This window comes from Sminthopsis crassicaudata, chromosome 1 (assembly GCF_048593235.1).
Source record: "Sminthopsis crassicaudata isolate SCR6 chromosome 1, ASM4859323v1, whole genome shotgun sequence".
Classification (NCBI taxonomy): domain Eukaryota; kingdom Metazoa; phylum Chordata; class Mammalia; order Dasyuromorphia; family Dasyuridae; genus Sminthopsis; species Sminthopsis crassicaudata.
The window spans coordinates 444,665,820-444,685,225 of record NC_133617.1 but is presented as its reverse complement, the minus strand read 5'-3'; the positions used below and the strand labels follow the sequence as shown (position 1 = coordinate 444,685,225).

The 19,406-nt window shown below is 33.9% G+C and overlaps 1 protein-coding gene across 3 annotated transcripts in view; it reads right to left on the bottom strand.

The window, feature by feature from the left end:
• MCC (MCC regulator of WNT signaling pathway) overlaps window positions 1–19,406 on the bottom strand; it is a 242,071-nt gene that overhangs the window by 22,156 nt on the left and 200,509 nt on the right. For all 3 annotated transcript variants that reach the window (XM_074280684.1, XM_074280683.1, XM_074280685.1), the window contains 2 exons: window positions 14,914–15,120; window positions 4,013–4,113 (listed from right to left, as the gene is read on the bottom strand). In XM_074280684.1, coding sequence (XP_074136785.1) covers window positions 4,013–4,113; window positions 14,914–15,120 — 308 coding nt within the window. The remainder of the gene's footprint in view (window positions 1–4,012; window positions 4,114–14,913; window positions 15,121–19,406) is intronic.

Here is a 19,406-nt window from a genome sequence, read left to right as displayed (position 1 = left end):
AATAAAATATCAACTACTTCATGAACAGAGTATTAAATACTTTTGTTTTTCTTTTTTACAAGGAAGGTTCAGAATAGATGGAGTTGAGTTACAATGGTTGTCAAAATTTGAAAAATATGTTAAAAATAAAAGTAAGGGTGTAGGAAATGGAGTTGGATATGATTCAAGCAGAAGATGGCTTTTATGGTAGAGTATTACAAAACATAGAAAATGCTGTAAGCTAAATTATTTATCAACTCTGCAATAACAAAAAAGTGTAGGAATCAGAACTTTTTGCAGTCTAAGGGACAAGTTCATATTTGTAACACTGCTTATCTTATTCTGTTGTCCTACTGAGATCAAAACAACAATTCTACAACCTGGAGAATGGCTCTAAGATCCCCACTTCTATCTTCTCCAGGGGTCTGACTTTGAAGTGAATTTGTATGGGGCTGGGTCTCAAGCTTTAGACTTCTCTAGAGAGTAGGGCAAAGCACTGAAGCCCTATTCTTTGATATGGGGAAAGGGATATAGGGAATAAGATCTCAGTATCCCCTTTAGGAACTGAGGCAACTACTAAGGCCCTATTCTTTACCCAATGGCCGAGATCAACAGAAGTCTAGTTTCCAATCCAACAAAACCTATTATTTGCTACCTTGTGGGTTGGAAAGTAGACCCATTATTGTTTTTCTTTATGTTTCTGATCATTACCAGTTCTAGCATGGTCTGAGATCTTTGTTCATCTTAGGGGAGCTGGACTACATGGCTTCTTCCTACATGTCATCTTGGCTAATCTCCCAATTAAGCATTTACTTTGTCCAAGGCACTGTGTGAAGAGTAGAAAAGATCAATTAAAAGTTCTTGTTTGTTATCTTAAGAATGAAGCTAAATAAGTACAAGGATATGTTCTATCAAATAAGAACACATTAAAAAAAAAAAAGCAACTCCTGTGACTTTTGTGTTCATGTTATGGTGTTTATAATAACTGCAGATTTTAATTTTGATCAAAGAACAGAGGCAACATAGACCTTAGGACAGGAACTAATTATAATCAAGAGTTTAGAACAAACAAACAAAATCCTGCCCTCAAAAAACAAAACAAAAGCAAAACTTGCTGAATGCAAATGCACTAACAATAAAAGCTTAAGCATGTTAGTATAGAAATCTGATAATCAAGATAGACTTTAATGGTAACAATAAAAAGCAGAATGAAAACAGATAGTAGTTTGGCTTTATACATGTAACCTCAGAAAGTTTTGGTCTTATAATCTAATTAAATATCATTCTAGACAGTAATAAAAAAAAGTTAATAAAGAAAATAGTTCAAAAAAACAAACTAGTACAGGAAAAAGGTCTAAACAATTTGGCCTTGATTGACACTTGAGCTTCAGGGAGACAAAAATTAATTTTTTAACTTTATGGATAAATCTAATCCAAAACTGGAACAATATGATTATCCCAAGAGCAAACAGGGACTTTTTCAAATACTTAATTTAATTCCTTATTTTATAGATAAAGAAACAGGCCCAGTAAGTAAGGTAATTAACCCTCATTATCTGACTTTAGATTTAATGCTTCTTCGTCAACATATTACCTGTCATCGTTGGTAATTTTTAAAATTAGATATCCTAATTCTGATCTATGGGGATCTAAAACTACCAACTTGTTTTTAGCAATTTTCTTCTTTTCTGTTTTAAAGGGAGTAGGGAGATTTAGAATTATGTCTAGAAACTTCCAGTAAATAAACTTCTTCTAAGAATCCAAATCAGCCATTGCTTTTTAAACTAAAGATTTGGAAGATGATCTGAGACACTGAGTTTTGCCAAGGTTATAATGCTGGTTCTCTATCTATCATGCAACACTGCTTCTAAATTATAAACAAGAGCAATAGCTAACATTTAAACAGTACTTTGAGGCTTTATGAATATTAGCTGGTTTTAACCTTAATTCTGAGAGACAGATGTTATCGTGATCATCTCCATTTTATAGATGAAGAAACAGAGGCACACAGGTTAAGTGACTTGTCTAGGTTTATACAACTAGTAAACATCAGAGGCTGGTTTTGAACTTAGATCTTCCTCACTTTGAGTCTGGCCCTCTATCTACTTTGCCAACCTACCTGCCTCATGAATAATATTTTTTAAAACTAATAGTTATTCACTGATTAGAGAGAAGCTGAGTAAATTATAATAAACAACATATTATATAAGGGACTATTACTGCATTATAAATCATGACATATATAAAAAACAAAAAGAAGTATAATCTTATATGAAGGTACAGTATGAAAAACTGGAATAACAATGTAACTGATTTAAACAATGTAAGAAATTATTAATAGCAAAAAAAATTCAAAAATATACCTAACAAAAGATCAGAAGAGTACAAGGAAATTTCCATCATTTTGTTAATATTTAATATATACTTTAAAAATTCAAACTGTTTTTAGCATGGTTTAGAAAGAGAATACTGAGAAGGAATGGGTCAAAATTAATATTCAATGTTGATGCCATATTATTAAAGTTGAAAGAAGAACTTTTCCATTCACCAAAGTAAAAAAGCAGACAGGCTTTTTTTTTTTTTATTTTTAATAAGTATATGTATTTTAAGGGGATTTATGGGGGAGTTTCTGTTCCATCAAAATAAGATCTATCAGTAAAATTTCTTACAAACTTTTACAAACCATTAGGGTTGGAGTTTATGGCTTCAGCTATAATCTTTCTTTTCATTTGTTCATTTGAATGTTTGTTTCTGTGGATGGTTTTTAAGTTATATTTTTAAAATTATCTGCAAGGCAAATAAAGTAAAGAGAGATTGAACTCTAACTCTGCTGTGATTTGACATATTTTTCTTAAATCTTTCCAGCTTATGAAAACAAATAAGAGAACAAAACTAAAAACCAAATCAGCTCTCATATTTTTATACCATATTTATTCTAAACATATCTATTTCAATTGCAGTACAATTTTTAATTTTTTAAATTTAAAGCTTTTTATTTTCAAAACATATGCAGATAGTTTTCAACATTCATCCCTGCAAAACCCTGTGTTCCAAAATTTTTTCTCCCTCACTTCCACCCACTTCCTACCCTAGACAGCAAGCAATACATGTTAAACATTTGGAATTCTTCTATACATATTTCCACAATTATCAAGCTGTACAAGAAAAATCAGATCAAAAAGGAAAAGAATGAAAAATAAAACAAAATGCAAGCAAACCAAATCAGTTGCAGGATAATTAAGGAAGTTTCTTTCTCTTGTTCTGCAGGATCTTTTTTGCTTCCAGATTTCCTGGCTCTTTAATGAGAAATTCATGTTAACTGATATGAGATGGTCCACTAAAATACATTGTTACAGATAGAAAAAAAAAAAAGGCTCATCTTTATGGTTAGTCAGCAGATGCTACATTTCATGCCTATTTCATCTCTGCCAGAAAACATCGTTGGTATTTGGGAAATTTGAAGAATCAGGAGCTTATAAAACAGAAACTAAAAGGCTCACTTAGAACTAGTTGGTGGATTCTGACCTCATTTCTCTAGCATGTAGCAATTTCTCCTTGCAAGGGAATCAATAGGGTATCTGGCTGACTTTTTCCTCTCTCAGAAAAGTAATTATGTATTCATTAACTATAAAGTCACAGAAGCTGACAGCTGGCAGCAACATCTAGGATAATTTGGAATAAAAAGAAAAAATAGATGGGAGTTGGAACAAAAAGTAGGTGAAATCTCCATCACAGCAATGTTCTATCTGTTCTATCTACTCAGATTCTTTATTATAAGATAGACATGTCCTTTTTCTTTTTGAAAGGCCTAACATCAAAGTGCTTTTTCAACATTATATACAACTTCCTCTCCATAAAGATTCACTTTTTTCAAAGTAGAAAAGTCAATGGCAAAATGGTCAAATAGTTGCCAGCTATACCACCCTTTTTGAGGATCCAGAAAGAGCTGGCTGATTAACTGATAAAATCCAAGATAAAATCTTATTTTAAAAGAATAAGTCATTTCTCTGGTGTGTTGAGAAAGACTACATACCGTCGCAGTGCATTGGTAACTTCTGCAGCCAAATCATTCTCACTGAATGTTATCCTCAGGTCAGCTAGTGATAGCACAGATGAGGCTCCATCCATACACTCCTGAAAATAAATTAACTGCCTGTTAAATATAATTTGGACTATCTTAGAAACTTGAATCTGCTCTTATAGCAAAGAAAACACAAATGAAGTAACAAAAAAGAAATGCACTCATGTTAAAGTCTGTATACATCTTAAGAAGACAAATGCAGAGTAAAGTAAGTAGAATCAGGGAACACAATTTAAACAATTGAACAAATTAACAAATTTAACATGTAAATATGTAAAGACAAACAACTTGGAAAGAATTAGGAATTAGTTCAACAACCAGCATTCCAAAGCATGAGGAAACAAGCTAAAAACCTCCCAATCAGTAATGGACTCAAAATGCAGATCTATGTATACACACACACAAACATCACATGGTTTTTGCACATGATTATTAGCAGAATTCGTTTTACTTGAATATTCATATTTGAAACAATAAATTTTGCTTCCCTTTCTTTTTCAGTTGGAGGTAGGAAAAATAAAATAAAAACAAAAGCCTATTTGATAAAAATTAATTTTTAAAATATTGAATTTGAAGGCAGGAAGCCTAGAGTCAACTTAAGGATCATAGGAATTCCAGAAGAACTCAAAAAATATGAACTCTACAATGTAAGAAATAATATACGAAAATTGCCCAAAACTTCTGAACACAAAACATAAAGAACTAATCAAAAGATTACTGAATCTGCCTCTAGAAAAACAAAAAAACTAAACTAAAAAACTCCAAATTGATTAAATTTAGCAATTCTACTGACAAATAACACATTTTACAAATGACTTAGAGAAAAATTTCAAAATATGAAGGAAAGGCAATTTGAATACTTGTCTATTTTGCACCCACTAGAAATAGAAAAGAATGGAATAATGTGTCCTGAAAAGCAAAGCAGCTCAAGATACAGTGGGTATCTTAGTACTCATCATTAATTGGTTCCAGAAGATACCATGAAAGTCATGAATACTAAACAATTTTTGTGCCATAAGGAATACACCTTCAGTCTGCAACCTAACCATTCTTCTCCACCCAATTCTCCAAAGAAGCTAATGTGGTTTCTAGCTATGGAGAAAACATCCAGTTGGGCTTGATGTTTTCTTTTCTTTTTTCTTTTGTTGCTGAGGCAATTGGGGTTAAGTGACTTGTCCAGGGTCATACAGATAGGAAGTGTTAAGTGTCCTGACTTCAGGGCTGGTACGCTATCCATTATGTCACCTAGCTAGCCTTTTCCCAAATCATTTTCTGAGAGGTATTGAGTTACTGAGACCCTTATACCCTCCCATCATCCCATTAAGTCCAAGCTTCCTGGGGGGAAGAGGGGAGGATGAAGGTTGGATATAGAGACTGAAGCTTTGCTTAGAGCATATACCATCAGACATATTTCAAGAAATCATTAAAAGAAAATCGAGCAGATCTTTTAGAACCAGAAAACAAACTGAAAATAGAAATAATACAGTTATCTCATGAAAGAAACCTCAAAATAAAAACTCCTAGAAATGTCATATACAAAATCTATAACTTACAAATCAATAAAAAAGTACTGCAAATAGCCATAAAGGAGTTGAAGGATAGAGGAATCAGTCAACATAATAAAAGTTTAGCAGCTACAGCTATTGAAGAGTACAGAACTTGGGCTAAGGTATTTGAAAAGACAAAAAGATATAGGTTTATAACCAAGAATACTTCAACTGGAAAAAAAAAACTAATATAATGCTAAACATTCCTGATGAAAATATAAGATCTAAATAGAAAGTTCAAGCAGCAATATGGTAGTAAAGAGAAATATAAAAAAAAAATACAAATAACTGAAAAATACTCAAGATGTCTTTATAGACTTTGTATCTTTTAGAAAGGATGAAGTGTTTGCATCTTAATAGAGAACAGCTATAATATAAACATCTCTTAAAAACTGTGATATTACTTTAACATGTTTAACATGTATGAGACTGTCTGCCATTTAGGGGAGGGGGTAGAGGAAAGGAGGGGAAAAGTTGGAACATTTGTAAGGGTCAGTGTTGAAAAATTACTCATGCATATGTTTTGTCAATAAAAAGCTATAATTTAAGAAAAAAGAAAAGAAAAAAATTGTGATATCAGTAGGGATCATAGAGGGAGTCAAATAAAATAGAACATTTGGGAGTACTCTTTACTATATGTTGATGATCCTAAGAAAAGAGAAGAGGGAAAAGGTCCCATTAGGGAAAAAAAGAGGAATAGGGTAGAAGAGATTTAGCTCACATGATTGTAGAAGTCTATACAAATTGTAGGAGCATCATTCATTTTGGATATGGCCAATGTGATCATTTATTTTGCTTGATTGTGTGTGTGTGTGTGTGTGTGTGTGTGTGTGTGTGTGTGTGAAACAAGGATTCTGTTTTTATTTTTTTTAAAAACAACTTAATAATGTCTTTTGTTTTTATGACACAAAAATTATTTTCAGTATTCTTCTCCTAATGTCCTCTCAGGTAGCTATCCCAAATAATTAATAATTTTTTTAAAGAAAAAGAAGAGAAAAAAAAATCAGCAAAATTGATCAATGCATTGAAAAAGTCTGAAAATATGTATATTGTTCTTTACATGTAGACTTTTTGCCTCCATAAAGAAACAAGCATAAGCACTCTAGGAGTGATAATACTCCCCAAACCACTGGTTCTATTTTCATCCTAGTGCTCAGTCATTGTAGCAACTTTTGTGATTAAAAGACCAGCTCTCCCCACCATATGGATTCATAGAACAGGCAGGATAGGCTATTTAAAGCAGCAAGGCACTGTGAAAGAGAGACAGAAGGGAGAATATGACAGCCAAGTCAGACTACCATCTCTCTTCAGGCCTTGATTCAGAATGCTTAGAACCCTGACTCCAAAATCCTTGAGAAGAGCAGTGACATCCAGGCCTTCTTCTAACAAAAACCAGGAGAAATTCTGCATATAAGGCTCACTTTTGTTCATTAGCAATTAGTAATTCTGATGACCAGCTGCTGCCAACAGATAAAGGAGCCCTTGGAATACCACTGAGAATACCATTCCTCCTTCCAGGCAAGAAATTTTTGTGAAAAGGGGCCAGTCATTTCTTCCTACTGCTACTCACAGAATAGACAAGCCACCCTAACAGAAGCAATAAGGCAACCTGAAGCAGATAAGAGTCAGCAATTGCCAGAGAAATCAAACCACCACCCCCTTGACCACATTAACCCCAGACTCCAATGGAGGTCAATTAGCACCCTGAACCAAAGAGACTTGGGAACAGCAATGCTTCTAGATTAAAGCAGACAGTCATCATCCTAGGAAGCAATCCATGAGTGATGAAGTTTGCAAATGTTCCTGCAGGTGGTTTAGTTACATCTGTTAAAGACTCAGAGAAAAAAAAAAAAATTGACATCCAAGTCCCTGGTACTGTCAAATGATTTAGCTATCCTATTTAGCTATTTAGTTATTTTATTTAGAAATAGACATTTTATCAATAGGAATGACATGAAAGAAATGAGGGAAATTATTTTTCTACTATATTAATAAACAGTTATTAAGTTGGGATCCAGGTTTCTCTATTTCCTTATTTAGGTCAGTCATTCAGTCTCAAAGGAACAGACTCATAAATTGCCTAAATCTTCTGGGAACATGCTCTTAGATCTTAGGCTTGACCCCACCAAGCTAGAAGACTTTGAATTTTTATAGAGTGTAAACAGAATCTAATCTAAGTGAATTCCACCCCAAAAGCATTTAAGTTTATGCCCTGGTATCTCCCAGCTCTCTCCCCACAATTGGTGTTTGTGAAGGAGAAAACCAACCAGATTGGTCTGAATTGAAATGCATTCCCCTGTTCAGATTGCTGGAGGTGTTGAGTTTCATGATCAAGCCAAGTTCTTATCAGGAGAAGCTGAAGACTTTTAGCTTAACCTCTCATCAATTTTTGATCTATCAGAATTGATTTTCACTTGTCATGCTTTGTGAATCATGTTGGGAGAAAAAAATCAGAGCAAAAAGTTAAAACCATGGGAAAGAAAAAATAGACAAAAAAAGAGGTGAACATAGGATGTGTTTATTTACATTCAATCACCACAGTTCATTTTCTGGATGCAAATAGCATTTTCTGTCCAAAATTTATTAAGATTGTTTGGATTATTGAACCACTGAGAAGAACCAAGTCTTTCATAGTTGATCATCGCACATTCATGCTGTTATTGTGTACAATTATTTCTGTTTCTGCTTGTTTCAAGGAGCACCCTCTTTTCTAAAAGTATATTAAGACATCCAGTCTCTTCATGTCTTTGGTTACCAAGAGAAACCAATGACCATGAATTCGCTAGCCTAATTAACAAATTGAGTACCAATTATTCAGAACTCTTTCTCTTGGATTTTTCATTTATCTCAACAGATTGAGGATAACTGAGTTAGAAAAGTATCTACTCCAAACACATGAAGACTTCTCCTGGCAGAATGGGTAAAGGAGAACAATTTGTTTCAATAGCCATGCAAGCACTTGAAGCACTCCCTTCTGTGGAGGGCTTAGACCATGGTCAGACATCGAAAATGCCAAGGTGAAGAGGGGACCCCGCTACTCTGAAGATCCTTGGAGAAAATCTTTAACCCTGCCTCAAATGAGGGACACTGCCCCAAATCTTTTTTTAAATGAATTTAAGTTTTAACTGTTTGAGGGGGGAACGATATGAGTTAAAATTCTTTTTTAATTCCCAGCCCCCATGAATTTCAATGGGAGATATCGGGGCTCTACCAGTCCTCATCAGATCTGAGCTAACTTGGACTGTCCCAGCCCCCATTCTAATGATCTGCTCAGGTTTCCCCAACCCCCACCCCCAGCACAAACAATTCCTTATCTAAAAAACCCATTGAATTCTATTCAAATTCTAACACTAGCTGAAACTAGCCAGGAACCAACCTGAGACTTTACCTATGGGCCCCTTCAACATTATCAAAAGCCCCCCATTATAAAAGAGGGAAACTGGAGTCCACTCTTTGCTGGAGCTCCAAACATGGCATCCTTACGCCAGCCATGTCAAGCGTTCCTGTCTGCCCGGTGCCAGCCCTAGCCCTGGTGTCTTTTTACCTTTAACCTTACTTCCAAACCCCAAAATAAACTTCTTTTATTAATCTAAGTTTTGGGGTCTGTAAATTCCTTTACAGAGAACTCGCACCACTACTAGACTTCATTTAACTCTGTATCCTTGTGCTGAATCCAAAGGGGTTGCAGGAGAGCTCTATTTGACTTCCTATACCCTGAACCTGCCACTAGACCTCAATTAACCCTAATTTCATTTATGTACCCCTTACTTAATTCTCAAAGGTGCTCCATGGCATTCTGAACTATTATTACCAATCATTCTTTTGTCTTGGCACTGGGACAGAGAAGTTGATGACTTTGTGGAAACTCCGCCTCACTTAATCCAATTCATATACAAGTGCTTGTCTCACTCTTAGAAATACCAACTCTTGCAGGATGTAGTGATGCTATCAATTACTGCCATGTTTGTGAATATCTATCTATCTATCTATCTATATATAGATATAGATATCTATATCTATATCTATATATATTTGTCTATCTTTCTTGTATTTCTGATGCCTGGATTGACTTTCCTAAAGCAAAAAATTTATTTAGGTTTGACTTTCTTTGAAGAAATATTTCAATGCTTCTCCTTTATTGAAAATCTATCTTTTAATATTTTATTATTTACAAGTATGTCACTGTGGTTACATTTTTTCATTCCCTCGTTCAATTTATGATGGATGCAGAAAAATCTTGTTATTCAAATTTTGTTTCCTTTATATTTTAAGTGTTTTTCTCCTAGTTATTTGCAGAATTTGTTTTGTCACTAGAATTATTAAATTAAACTATTAAGTATCTATGAGATTGCAGTATAATTTTTCTCTACTGGAAGTGATTTGAGGATTCTTTTGATCTCTCCTCCCCACCTCCCCATGCCCACCTTTGCCTGTATTTAGAAATTATGAGCATTTTTCTTCCATAATGTAAGAAAAATTGTCTTACTTTTTGGGGGGAGATTTGTGCCTTAATGTTTTTCTATTTATCCTATCTTTAAGGCTTCCAGATCAATATATTTTGCTAAGATAGAGATTTTATATAAATATATACTTTTGAATATACAGTATATTTATAATACACACACACACACATGTATGTATTTTTGAAAATACAAGTTTGCTACCAAGAATTCAAGTTTTTGTATTCAGCTAATTATTTCTGCTATATAGACTACAGAATTTGTTTTCAAAAAGCTTTCTGTTTCAAACCTTTCAGGAACATTCTGCTATGATTTTATGCTTTCTTAGAGGTCCAAGTCTTAGAGACTTTTCTTAAGTCTTTCAAAATCATTCAGAGATGTTTGTTTTTCTTTAGATGATCTGGAGGCCTTTTTTAACCTTCTGTTAATTAGCATCTGTTGGTGGTCAAGTTTTTTTGTTTTATTTTGTTTTGTTTTGTTTTTAAATGAGTTTCCTTCTTCCTCAGGTCTTTTGCAATTTCAATCTTTCCTCCTGAATATTTCCCTACCATTCACCTTGCTACCTTTGGTAGCAACACCAATTGAGGACTGGGCTTCCTTCAATTACAGTGAATTCACTTTTCATCCATCTCAGTCCAGACCCCAAGTAATTTTTTGAGATTATTTAGAAGCTGGGGAAAAAAAAAAAAAAAAAAAAAAGAACTGGCCTCAGGTGCATATCAAGCTCCTCGAGGTAGAGAATAGGGTATTCCAAAAAGCCTCCAGTGCCTGACCTAAATTATCTTTTCCTCAATTCCTAGTTTTGACCTTCCCATCCTAAACAAAACATAATTCTGGTTTAGGCTTCTTCAGGTAGCATGATAAGAGAGTGGCATAGAATTCCAGGGAATAGCAACAAGTGGGAGAAGGAATGGTGAATGAATACATTTATAGATCATGTTTGAGGCTTTGTTTTAAGTTCTGTTTTTAACTTATGTTGTAAATTTTGATAGTTCCTTGATTTTTTGAATCATGGAAATAGAGGTGACAAGGAAACCCCAAAACTCTGAAAAATCCTTAAAGGAGAAAACCTCCTTTGACTCTGCCTCAGGGAAGGGACTCCACCCTAAGCACAAACAGTTTCATCTTTGTTATCTGGGTGGGAATGGCTCAGTTCAGAAACCCATTGAATTCAATTCAAATTCTAGCCCTCTGTAACCAAGCAAGGAACCAACTTAGGAGTCCACCCACAGGCCCCTTTAGCTAAATCTCTCATTATAAAAGAGCCAGAATGGAGCCCTTTCTTTGCAGAGGGCCTAAACATGTCATCACCATGCCTGGCACCAAAGACTCTCTTCCCACTTGAACCCTGGTTCCGGTGCCCTCTTATCTCTACCTTCAACTTTCCTAACTAGAGACTTTACTTCTAAACCCCATAATAAACCTCTGTTATTAACCTAGGTTTTCAGGTCTGTAAATTCCTTTACAGGGGACTCTTACACTGCCACTAGACCTCATTTACCTCTGTATCCTTGAGCCAAATCCAAAGGGGTTGCAGGGGAGCTCTATTTGACTCCCTGTACCTGAACTTGCTACTAGACCTCAATTAAACCCTAATTTCATTTGGGTACCTCGATTCTAAAACTCATCAGAGGAACTGCTTTATCTCACATCTAATTCCTATTTTAGAAAGGTGTAAGAGATTGTGAATATTGAAGAAAATGTGTAAGTACTCTATCTTGTTGGTCATCTGACTTGGAAATCTCCCCATTTCCATTCTTTTATTACATATATTTAGTTGCTGGCATATTTGCATAAGCATAATTAATATTATTTAAAAATTGAATGGAAGATTCCAAGTTTTGACCAACCTTAAAAAAAAATGCCAAGGAAGGGAAAAGCCCTTGGCTTTTAATATTTGAAAATATTATTTTTTTTATTAACGACATGATCACTTAACTTTTATTTTTATATTTCAGTAAGTTATTTTGCTCTCACAGTACTATCAAAAATCTGCTGAACAAAATTCTTGCATAACTTACTTGACTGTATAATTTCAATAGCTTTTATCATGAAGACTAATGATAATTTTACAACTTTCTGGTTGTTTGTTATATTTATTGTCTTTGTTTAATTGTTACTATTCATTATGTCTTTCAGTAGGAATAAATTGAAATAAAAACATGATCTATATATTTCCCCTCAATGCAAGCATCTTCTTGTTTAAATTTTTTAAAGTGACAATGTATTAGGGAATAAAACTTTAAAAAAGGAAAAAAAATGTATCCATACAAGATCCATATATATGCATATATCCATATAATTACATATCCATATAATAAAATTTATCCATTGGAAACAGAATTAAAAATTAATCTGGAAACTAAATAAAATAATTGGTGGGCCAAAAAACAAATCACAGAAACAAAGAAAAAGAAAACAATGAGAAAACACATTTTTTGATTGATATTGGTGAAACAAGCCTAAGATAAAATCATCTTAAAAAAGAGAGAAAGGATGCTTAACACTTCTTAGCTATGTGACCCTGGGCAAGTCACTTAAATCTCGATTGCCTTAGCAAAAAGAAAAGAAAAGAAAAGAAGAGAAAGAAAGAGAGAATGAATTGTATATATAATTATTTCATAAACCCAGAGAATTAATAATTTATAAGTAGAAATCTTGAAAAGAAAGACAGAAAAAAATAGAATTAAAAGCAAAAATCTACTTAATGAATCAGGCTTTTTTGGAGGAAGAAAAGAATCAATAAAATAAACTATTAGTCACTATTTTGATTAAAAGGAAAGAAAAAACCAAATTACCAGCATAAAACATTAAAAAGAAAAATTCACAGCAACTGAAAATTAAAGAAGGGAAATTAATAAATTATTTTATTTAACTATCAACAAAGCAAGTGAATGGGACTGATTGGATGAAGTTTTCTCAGTTTGAGACTAAGTCACATGATCTCTATTCCCAGAGTTGGAAGATCAGGTCTTGAACCTTGGATTGCAGGGAGTCACATGGTCTCTAAAAGTCAGAGTCTCAAGAAGTTATAGGAAGTGACATGACCTGTGGGAACCAGACAACATTGGTGACTATATCCTTTTAGTCTCAAAGAAAGGGCTTGGGTCTTTTGCTATTTAAATCCTGACAACCCGGAAGGTAGTCAGTTTCCAAGAGCACATGGTAGGAGCTGGTATGGTTCCCAGTTGTGTGTCTGGGCCTCTTCTTGCAGGTACTAAATAAATGCTTTCTCTTTGTACTTGAAAATGTCCCTGATTAGTTAATTTGAGAAAGGGGGTCTACCACTTGTCCAAAACACTTCTAATGAGAGAAATGGATATTGATAAGAATATAAAATGCAGAGGTTAACAGAATAAGAAATTAAGAATTTAAATAACTCAATTCCAGGAAAAAAAAAAGTCATAAATAAATTTCCAAAGAAAATAACCCTGGGATCAGTTGGATTTGGAATCAAATTCTACTAAATGTTTAAAGAATTATTAAATCTTATATAGAGTGTCCTGATAATAAGTTTTCAGACATTTGGGACACCACATATTATATACAACAGAAAAAAAAGAATTCTACCAATCATTTTCATACCTAAACCAAGGAGAGTAAAAATAAATAAAAGTATTTTACATAGCATTATCTCAAGTAACTATTAACTTAAACATATTAAATATGTTTTATTTTGATTTATTTATGATTTGACTTATCATTTATTATGATGTGGGCTAAATCAACATATCACAACAATTACACACTATAATCTGGTTTGATTTATTTTGGGAATGAATTTGATACTATTTAAAAATTTTTGATATTAGTATCTGGTATTAGGATATAATATTAGGAATTAGGATTTAATAAAAAGAAAATTATAGATATAATAGAACTTAGTAATAATAACTATGTGATTACATCTAAATAGGAAAAAAAACACCACTTTTTGACAGAACACAACATTCTTTTATGTTAAGAACACTAAAAAATGGACCTATCCTTTATATGCTAAGTGGCATCTAAAACCAAGAGGCAGCATTATCAATGATGGGGATAAACTAGAGATCTTTCCTATAAAATCAGAGAAAAAGCAAGGAAGTATCTCCACTATTATCTGATATGGTGCTAAAAAGTTAGTTATATACCAATAGAAAATTGGGGAAATAAACAAAGGTAGATGGGAAACAAAATTATCACTTTTTGTAGATAGTATAGTTTACTTAGAAAAGCCTAGAGAGTCAGTTAAGATTTAACAAAATAATAACTCCGTAAAGTTGTAGGGTAAAAAATAAATCCAAATAAATCATCACCATTTCTATATATTTCCAACAAACCCAGCTGGAAGAGATAGAAATAAAAATACCAATAAAGGTAAGTACAGAATGTAAAAAAAATTTAGGCATCTCCATACTAAGACAACATAGATACTACAAAATAGTCTTTGTGAAAATATACAAATTAATTTTCAAAATATTAATTTTTTTATGTAAACTGAGCCAATATAATAGAAAAGAAAATGCCATTTAAACTAATTCAGTGATTCAATGGAATGAAGAAAAAAAAGTTTAACTAAAAAAAAAGTAAAAACAATTAAAAAAAAAACCCTCAGCATTTGAGAAATCAGAATAAAAGGTAAAGTTTACAAAGTGCACTGGGAAACAAAACTGTGTGAAACAGTGGCAATTTATGACCCCCATTTTGAATTTTAACCTCTGAATACATTCTATGTCCTGGTAAGAGTAGTGAAATGTGAATTACTTTCTTCTATTCCTCCCTTCCACAATAGATTATCCTTCTAGTTATCCACCCAGATCTATTTGCCATTCAAACTACTGACCAGCAGGTTACAATCCTTTACCTTGCCAGATTTTTCTTTGCTTCCACTGCTGGTGGAACTGAGAGACCTCATTTTTTGTTCTTTCTGTTCCTCCATCTCAGACTTGAGATGTTCAATATGCACCAAATATGCTTGCTCCTGGGCCTCTCGAGTACTCAGCTTCAGTTCAAGAGCTTTCTTCTCTTTCTCCAGTAAATATAATTGGGCCTTCAACTCAGCCATTTCCTCCTATGTAACAAAGGAAATTGTCTGTTAATTCACAGAGGAAAAAAAAAATCACACCGCCATTCTGATTGTGTCTACTACAAATTTATGTTACATGATCTCAATTGGGCGCTCACTTCTGTTAGGCAATACTTCTATTATTTATCTAATTAACTCACTTTCCAAAGTGGCTTTTCTAGATCTCTTTCCTCCTCTAGCCTTCTCAGCTGAGAATCTTGATTCAATGCCTTTGGTCACTATCTCTTTCATTATCTCTTGCTCTCTTACAAACAAAAAAAGGTAGTCCTTCTCTTTGCTAAGGCAAATACCTCTAAATGCACGTGACCCCATTTCATCCTGCCTCCTCTAGGGGACTGCTGTATCAATTATCTCTACTCTCCTAGAATTGCCCTGTCTACCAACATTTGGGGGTAGGTTTCTCTTACCCTCACAAAACGCACTTCATCTTACTATATCTACAAACTAAAACCTCATGTTTTTTGAGTCATTAATGGCTAAACTCCTAATGAAGGCCTCCAATTTTTCTCCTTTCACTCTCTTTTTAATTCTCTACAATCTTGCTGACAATTGTACCACTCAGAGGAAACTGTTCTTTCCAAAGTTACCAATTATCATTTAATTAAAAATCCACAAGGTCTTTTCTCAAACCTCATCCTTCTTGCCTTATCTGTAATTTCTGACACTCAATCACTCTCCTCTAAATACTTTCTTCTTTCTAGGTTTTGGGGACACTATTTGTATTAAAACCTCAGGGTCTCAATTATTTGTAATTTATAAGACAATATAAAATTACCATGAGACCTACCTGAGGACATTAGCCAACTTTTTGTTTTTCCTTTTACCATGGATTCTGGAAACCCCTTCTCTTGAGTCAAGTCAAATGTAAGCCCACCCTCTATCTGTCTATCAGAATATCTACAGTCTTAGTTTAGTCAGCATCGCTAGACTATTATATAAGAGACCTGCTTTGACAAGTTGTATGCATCCTTGACTACTGGGAACTCTTAGAACCTTTTTATTGGCAATTGCTAGTCTTGTTAATAACTTGATCATGTTTAGAACTTTGTGATTCTGTTTCTCTTGATATTGAAGATTTTTATCATGATAAAAGGCTTCTTCACAAAAGTATTAACTCAGCAACCCCACAGAAACATCAGTTGACCAATGCAGGGGGGAATGTTTCTGCACCAGATATGATTTCTTGTCTATTTCTGAGAGTCAATAAAAAAATGTACACCTTAGAAGGTGGTCACAGAAATGAAAGACTGGCATTTCAATAAGAAGGAATATAATTGAATTCTAAATGAGAGAGCACTGTATTTGGGTCAGATGCTAGATCATGCTAACAATGATTTATTTTTGAACTTTTACTACATCAGCTCTGTAAGCAAATTTTTCCATTGCCATCAGCCATACCCATATATTGGGTATGAGCAGATTTGCAGATGAACTATTTGCTCTAGAAGGGGAGGTTCAAAGAATGATTTCTACCACCAAGATAGCATTTATTTAAAAGCCTGCTCATTACATTACTACTTTAAAATTGGCTCATTAGTATAATTTATGAGGTAGGAAAAACTTTGTATTAGCCAAGTTGTTGACAAATGAAAGACAAAGGCCTATGTTATTTCTGTAAGAAAAAATTACCTTCTGTTTTTACATCTTTCTAATTTTTGAATATATTTGCTGCTGCCCCTTCCAACTAACCCAGTAAACTATTTCTTACAAAAATAGAAAATATTAGTTCACCAAAACTAACACCTGAGTAACAATACACACAAAGCTCTACCTCTGCAAAGAAGAGAAAGAAGTACATTCTCTCATCTTTTCTATATGTTCTATCTTGGTCATTTAAATTACAAAGCACTTCGTATTTTTTGGGGGGGAGGGTCTTTTCAACTTACATTGTTTTAGTCATTATTATGCATATTTGCCTTTTTATTTCTATCCATTTCACTTAATATCTGCTCATGGAGTCTTCTGATTTTTCTCTGAATTTTTCATGTTCATCATTTCTTATGCTGGAATAATATTCCACTTTAACCAAATACCAAAATTTCTTTAACCATTCCTCAATAAATGGAGAAACAAAAAGAAAAAAAAAATCTACTTTGTTTCTAGTTCCCTTACCATAAAAAGTGCTCCTATGACTATTTTAAGTATATTTGAGACCTTTCTGTCTTTGATCTGAGAATATATGTTAGCCAATGAGAACTATGAGTGAAGAGGAATGGACATTTTAGTCCTATTTTTAGCATATTGCTCAATTGCCTTCCAGAAAAGTTGAAGCAACTAGCAGCTTCAGTAGTGTTTCAATATGCCTATATTTCTATAGCCTTTCAACTGCTATTTCTATTTTCTTTCATCTTTGCTAATTTGCTAAAAACAAAATCCTCTACTTGGCTTTTGAAGCCCTTCATAACCTAGTTCTATCCTCCCAGTTCTTAGCTCATTCTTTGATTCAGTGACACTGGCTTTCTTGCTATTTCATGAATAAAACATTCTGTCACTTGGCTCCAAGTTGCTCCCACTGTCTCAAATGTTCTCCCTTCTCCATTCCACCTTGTAGTTTTCCCTGGCTTCCTCCAAGTTCCACTTAAAATTCCAACTTATACAGGAAACTTTTCTGAACCCTCTTAATTTCAGTGCCTTCTCTTTGTTAATCATTTCCTATTTAAGCTATAAATAGGACAGTTTTGTATATATTTGCAAGCATTTTTTCTCTCCTATTATATTTTAAGTTCCTCAAAGGCAGGGAATGTCCTTTTTGGATTCACACCACAGTACACATTTAATAAGTTCTTATTGTCTGAATTTCGTGTCATCCTTCACTCTTCTTTTACACTCACTCAACATATCCAATTTTTGCCAAATATTATCATTTTTGTAATTTTGTAAGAGCACTCTCCATGCACATAATTAACACCCCTGTTGTAGGCTCATCATTTTGCCTTTGGACTATTGCAATAGCTTTCTGGTCTCCCTTCCTTAAGTTTCTCTTCACTTCTTTCTAAAAATGCAAGTCTATGTTACCTCTTTGCTCAATAATCTCCAGTGAATTTCCTATTACCTGCAGAATCAAATGTAAAATTCCTCTGTTTAGCTTTTAAAGCCTTTCACAAACTGGCTCCTCTCAGTCTTCTCAAACTTTATTCCCTTTCATATCCTCTGTGGGCCCTCCTTATTGTTCCTTGCATATAATACCCCATCTTGTAACTTTATCTTTTCATTGACTATTCCCATGCCTTAAATGCTCTCCCTTTTCACTACCACCTCTTAGCTTCCTTCAAGACTCTAATTCCTAGTTTTATTAAGGGGCCTTTCCATTGTCTCTCACCCACCATCCCCACTGCTAGTTTCTTTCTTCTGGAATTACCTTACCATACCCTATAAGAGGTGGCACTTTCACTGAGCTTTGAAGGTTACTTGAGATTCTAGCTAGAGATGAGAAAGTAATGCATTCCTCCCCTGGCACAACCTGGGAGAAAGCATCAAGACAGCAGATAGCATGTCATATGTATGGGGAACATGAAAATTTTATGCAATGGAAGACTGGAATTATTTCCTCCTTCCTACTCACTCTTCCTCCACCTTCTCTTTTCCAGGCTAAGTATCCCAATTACTTCATACAATCTGCATTTGGCATAAACTTAAGACCCTTCATCATTCTGATGGTTCTCTTCTGTGATCTCCAGCTGATAAGAATAATTATAATGGCTAACATTTAGTACTTTAGATTTGCAAAGTGCTTTGCATTTACTATTGCATTTCATCCTTACCATGTGCTATTAATATTCCCATTTAGCAGGTAAGAAAACTGAAACTGAAATGCCTAGTGTCTCTAGAGTCCTACTTCTTGCTTTTCAACATAAGCTATGGGGTGGTTAAAAACACACAATAATTTCATTTGTACACTTACTTAAAATTTTACAAAACACTTTGCCTTGTGAAGAATGTAATGTAAAAATTTTAAGTCCCATGTTATACATGTGGAAACTGAAGCTCAAAGCAACTAAATATCTTACTCAAAGGCAAGGTAAATTAAATGTTACAATCAGGATTTGAATCGAGGTTTCCTGATTCTCAAAATTATAGTCTTTTCTTCTACATCTCAGTATCAATTTAGGTGAACCCATCTCCCAAGAAGAGCTCAGACACCTCTGCCTGAAGAACTCCAAGGAGTTACAACCCTACCACTTGTCACAGAAACCCATTATACTTTTGAACAGCTCTCACATTTACTATCATTTCCCTCTTCTTGGAAGCCAAGCCTCTTTTAATGAAGCCCA